The 4,939-nt window shown below is 39.6% G+C and overlaps 1 protein-coding gene across 1 annotated transcript in view; it reads left to right on the top strand.

Moving 5' to 3' along the window:
• The first annotated feature begins 3,404 nt into the window (after positions 1–3,404).
• LOC111402411 overlaps positions 3,405–4,939 on the top strand; it is a 4,744-nt gene continuing 3,209 nt past the window's right edge. Inside the window, exon 1 of the mRNA XM_023030699.1 lies at positions 3,405–3,896. Coding sequence (XP_022886467.1) covers positions 3,591–3,896 — 306 coding nt within the window. The 5' untranslated portion in view covers positions 3,405–3,590. The remainder of the gene's footprint in view (positions 3,897–4,939) is intronic.

Consider the following 4,939-nt stretch of genomic DNA (forward strand, 5'->3'; position numbering starts at 1 on the left):
TGGATCAAATAAAATAGGAATTTAAAACATTTTTCATTTTAGTCCTCAACTTAAAAAAATGTAAATATATAATATATAAAATAAATAAATTTTATTCTAAAATTTTTGAGGCATTACAAACCGATTCAAGAAGTCCTCGATCTTCATGTTTCCAAAAAACAGAGGAATGTCTGCTTTAATCCGATAATCATCAAAGGTTTTTTTTTTTTTTTTTTAATTTTGATGATTAGGATTATGCGACGGTACTTCAAACTCCTCATCTGCCTCTGATTCACTTTCTTTTTATTCACGCCTCCTATTACTTTCTCTTTAAACTACAGGCTCACTATCTGTTTATTGTTGATTGCCCACTATTCATTCTGCCCATTGTTTTCAGCACCCCATAGAATCAATTGATGAATCTCTTCGATCTGAGTAGTAAGATCATCAATCCATCGATTTGTTGCTTCCAAACCTACCATAGTAACCGGTACGTCACCCATGTTTATGAATCCAATATATAGAGATGGGAAAGTCAACTCTGATACCACTTGACGCAGTGCAAAAAAAGAAATTTAAGCGAAAACCTTAAAAACACAAAATTTGGAATCCACCAAAGTATAAAGAAAATAAACTCACAAATTTATTAATGAATGATAATCAAAGCAATGAAATAACCCCTTATTTATAAGGGTTTACATGAAAACGTAATTTAAAATAACTAAAATTAATAAAAACAAAGTTTAAACAAACTAAAATTAAAAAGAATCCAAAATGAACTAAATAACAGAAATAGCACAAAAAGTTACAAAATTAATTTTCGAGTCATAAACAAACTCGAATGACCAAAATCCATCGTATATCATAACGTAGCTATGAGTATTGCTCGTCTTGTCGTCTTCTTTTTAGAATAGTTTTATGAGCCCAATTCAAAACTCGGATGTTTTCTCTCTACTATTACCTTCTCCCCATTTTTATTCAATTATTTTTCTACAGGAAAATTGCAGTAGGGGTACCAAACCTTTCGTTTATTAGCAGATTTTATCCAAACCTTTAGTTTGTGCCACCATGAGTATCAAACCTTTGAAAAACTCGCACCTAGAGTCCAAATAGATGATTTATGTTAATTTAACTATTAGTTGACGTTAATTTAACTATTCGTTGACTCAAGAAATTGATTTTCACCAATTTTTAAGGGGGTAGAATGGTAACTTTGAAATAAAAATAAAACAAAACATAAACTCTAGGGGAATGGGCGTTTTAGGGCGGGATCTAAAAGCTCTCCAACGTGTTGCGGAGCCTTCGGCCGTGAGAGGGTCTTTTGGCTTCCTCAGGGCCGTGTGAAGCTTAACTTGCTTTAGCAGCCATGTGATGATTCAAGTTCGTGGTAGCCATAGTAGCTGGGCGAAGCGGTAGTGAAGCTCAGGTGGTAATGCAAGTGCGCGGTGAGCGTAGTAGCCCCCTCGGGCATGCTCTTTGTCCGAGACAACTACTCTTTAAAGGCAGTGTTCTGCATCAACAAGAGCAGGCACATGGGCAGAGACTAAACCTCTTTCCTTTGGCTCGAATCCTAGCTTTCCCCCTTTCGACTAAAAAACCTTTGGCCTGACTCATCCCCCCTCCTGTCCCCCTCGGGGGGAGGAGCTAAGGAACTGCCCCTTATTCAATTCAATAGGATTGAATTGAGGGGCAGGAGAGCTACAGCGAAGGGCTTCCCCGTACTCCATTCCATCGGATGGAATGCGGGGAAGGATGAAGCGGTACTGGCCCTTACTCAATTCATACTGAATTGCGGGCCAGAGAGGAAAGGAACCGAGCCTGTCTCCATTCCTTCCTTTGGTCGGAATGGTCGGCTCAGGAGGAGCAGCTAAGGAACTGCCCCTTATTCAATTCAAGGGGGATCCTCCGTATCTCCTTCTTCTTTCCGTGTCCGCCCTCGCGGGACAACAAAGAAAAAATCCAGCTCTTCTCCTTCTGAAGGGCCGAACCCCCGGAGTCTGAAAAAAAAATCCCTTGTCCTAAGAACCAAATTCCCCCGTATGGAGCCACCTTCTTCACCCCGGCATCCCTACTTCCTTATTTCTAGATCTACGGCACTGGGACAGCTAGTTGAAGACACATCTTATAGCTGGGCGNNNNTAAGAAAAAAAAACTTTTTGGGGGGGGGGGGGGGGGGGAGATATATATGAGGGATATATCTCCTGAGGAAAATCACTACTAAAATATCATGGGCTTACGAATTCAAGTGTAACTACGTTTTCAGGAAGTAGCTTTCCAACTCTTGTCCAGTAACCATTCTGAGTGGGGATCAATAAAAAGAGAAAAGTCAGTCCACCCCTACCCCAAAAAATAAAAAGTACCTTTCATCACCCCTATCCCTCCACCCTAAATTAACGCACCCCATATTCATCATCCCTTCCAAATCAAAGAGATATACTAAGTAGTATTTTAGCTCTCACAAACCAAGTAAGGAAAGGCCCACTTCGACCACCGGTGAATCACAATGGATGGAAGAACAATATTTTGGTTGCCAATTGCAATTGACGGAACAGTCAACTCACTTCTTCAAGGATCGAATTACGAGGTAATTGAGCAGCAACTGGATCAATTAATTGTGTACCCACAGTCGTTTGAGTATGAATATGAGTTCTCGTAGGTGAATTTGTGGATTGAACAATGAGAAAACCATCAGTTGGATTGGATATAAGTGCCCTTATTCGCACGCATTGGATGTAAAATCCCAAAAAATACATTGATGTTTTGGCCCTATTTTGTTGAATCATCACTATCATATTGAGTGTCTGTGGTGTACATGTCTACTGGTGGTGGTCTAAAATGGTGGGTGTGGCCGTAAGGTGTGTTTCCGCCACCATATATTACATTGACTTGGAAATTCTTGATGGGAATGAAATGGTTTCTTAATTGGTTTGATAATGGTTTGTGATTTGGGATGATGAAATTGATGATAAGATGAGTTTTGTAGTGGAAGCGGCTGGCGACGGGACGTGACGACGATAATGACGGCGATTGTGGTGTTGGATTAAGTTGGGATCGGGTATCAAGGAGATGGTGAACAATGGGGGTGGGAAAGAGAAGATGAACATTTATATGCTTTTGTTTTTTGTTTTTCTTGTTTTTTGTTTTTAAGTTTAATTCAAAGTTACAATTTTACCCTTTTTAAAATTGGTCAAAGTCAATTTATTGGGTCATCTAACGGTCAAACAGACGAAAACCGTCATTTTAGTCTTGAGCTGCATATTTTTTAAACGTTTGGTACTCACGGTGATACAAACTAAAAGTTTGGACAAAGTTTGCTAATAAACGAAATATTTGGTACCGCTGCTGCAATTTTCCCTTTTTCTATCTATTAGGTTGTTGGAATATATTCTTTAAAAATGGAAAAGTCTCTTGGTCCACGGCCAGGATCCAGGCTAATTTCATACCGTAGGTGGACCGCGTAACAGCTAATCATTGCCAAAAACGCTTACCGAATCACGCATGCGGCATGGCGAGACACGGGGCACAATATTTCCATACCACCAATCGCCATAACCGCCGCCGTGTTCCGCCACCTTCTCGGCAAATCCACCACCGCAGAATTTCTCGAAAATATGGATGGAGTGGGAGCTAGGCTCGGGCGGTCCTCGGCTCGATACGCTCCTGCCACGATTTTCACCGGGCCCGTTCGGAAATGGAAGAAGAAGTGGATCCATGTAGCCCCTTCCAATTCCAATCAAACGGAAGCTAATGGAAAAGTTAACGGCGTCAATGTCTCTTCACGTCTCTTGCTTTACAAATGGACTCCGATCACTCCCAGCCAAAACAAAGAGAATAACGGAAATGACGGGAACCCTGACATTAGAGACGATGACGTTACAGTGGAAGAGCCACCCAAGCGTAAATTTAAGTACATTCCGGTACTTATCTCTATTTTTATTTCTTCTTGATTTAAGTTCAATTTCCTTCGCGATTAGATTATAGATAAAATGTATGTATTTGTATGCGGTGGTGGGTTGGGTATGGATGTGGCGCCTGGAGTGTTGAATTTAAGTGAGGATTGAATTGTTTGTATATAAAATTATTGGTAATATTTATTTTTAAACGGTGCACTGTGGTTTTGGGTTCTTGAACTGGATTAAAAGTGAATGGCGGTGCACGGTTTTATTTTCAAATTAGAATCTGGGAATTCTGGAATTGAAAGATCATGACAGTTGCCCGGGATGGAAGGTTTAATATCTGTTCTTCGCATACGCCATTTGGTAATCTCTGAGGGTAATTTTTGGAAACTTTCTGGAGTGGGCTTGGGGAAGCAAAACCTGATTTTCTTCAGGTCTAATTAAAAATTTGAACTTCTAGAAGGGATTGATAGTTTTTGGATACTGATGGGGGAATGTAAAATTAGCCCTTTTTTCTTCCAGTTAGTGTTAATCTTGACGGTGAAGTCGCAAATAAAATTAAACTTAAAGAGAACATAATAGTAAAGTTAGAAGGCTTTGATTGTAGCACAACATTCTTGTAATTGGTTTTTGGGATATTCGACTCTGGGACGTATATATCAAGGAATCCAGTGTTTGAAATTTGAGATAATTTTTTGTGTTAGAAGATATTGGTTCAAAATGGCAAAGGAATCAAATTTTATTGTTTTAAATAATAATGAATGGGATACACCTAGAGGCTATAAACAATATGAATTATGAAATACACATTTTGGTGTGTGCATCTGTGTCTTCAAATGTGTGTGTACCATGCTTCATGCATGTATGGAAAGCCTCAGTTTTACTGATTTTTTTTTTTTATTATTATTATTATTTTCACTCCAATTCAAGGACACCTAATTCTATATCTTCTTGTATTTTTTCTTTGAATAGAATTCTTAGTCCGTAAAGGAAACTACAGATTGTAAAAATGGAATGCAACACCCCCCCCCCCCCCCCCCCCCCCCCCCCCCCCCCCCCCCCCC

Source organism: Olea europaea, chromosome 10, assembly GCF_002742605.1.
Source record: "Olea europaea var. sylvestris chromosome 10, O_europaea_v1, whole genome shotgun sequence".
Taxonomy (NCBI): domain Eukaryota; kingdom Viridiplantae; phylum Streptophyta; class Magnoliopsida; order Lamiales; family Oleaceae; genus Olea; species Olea europaea.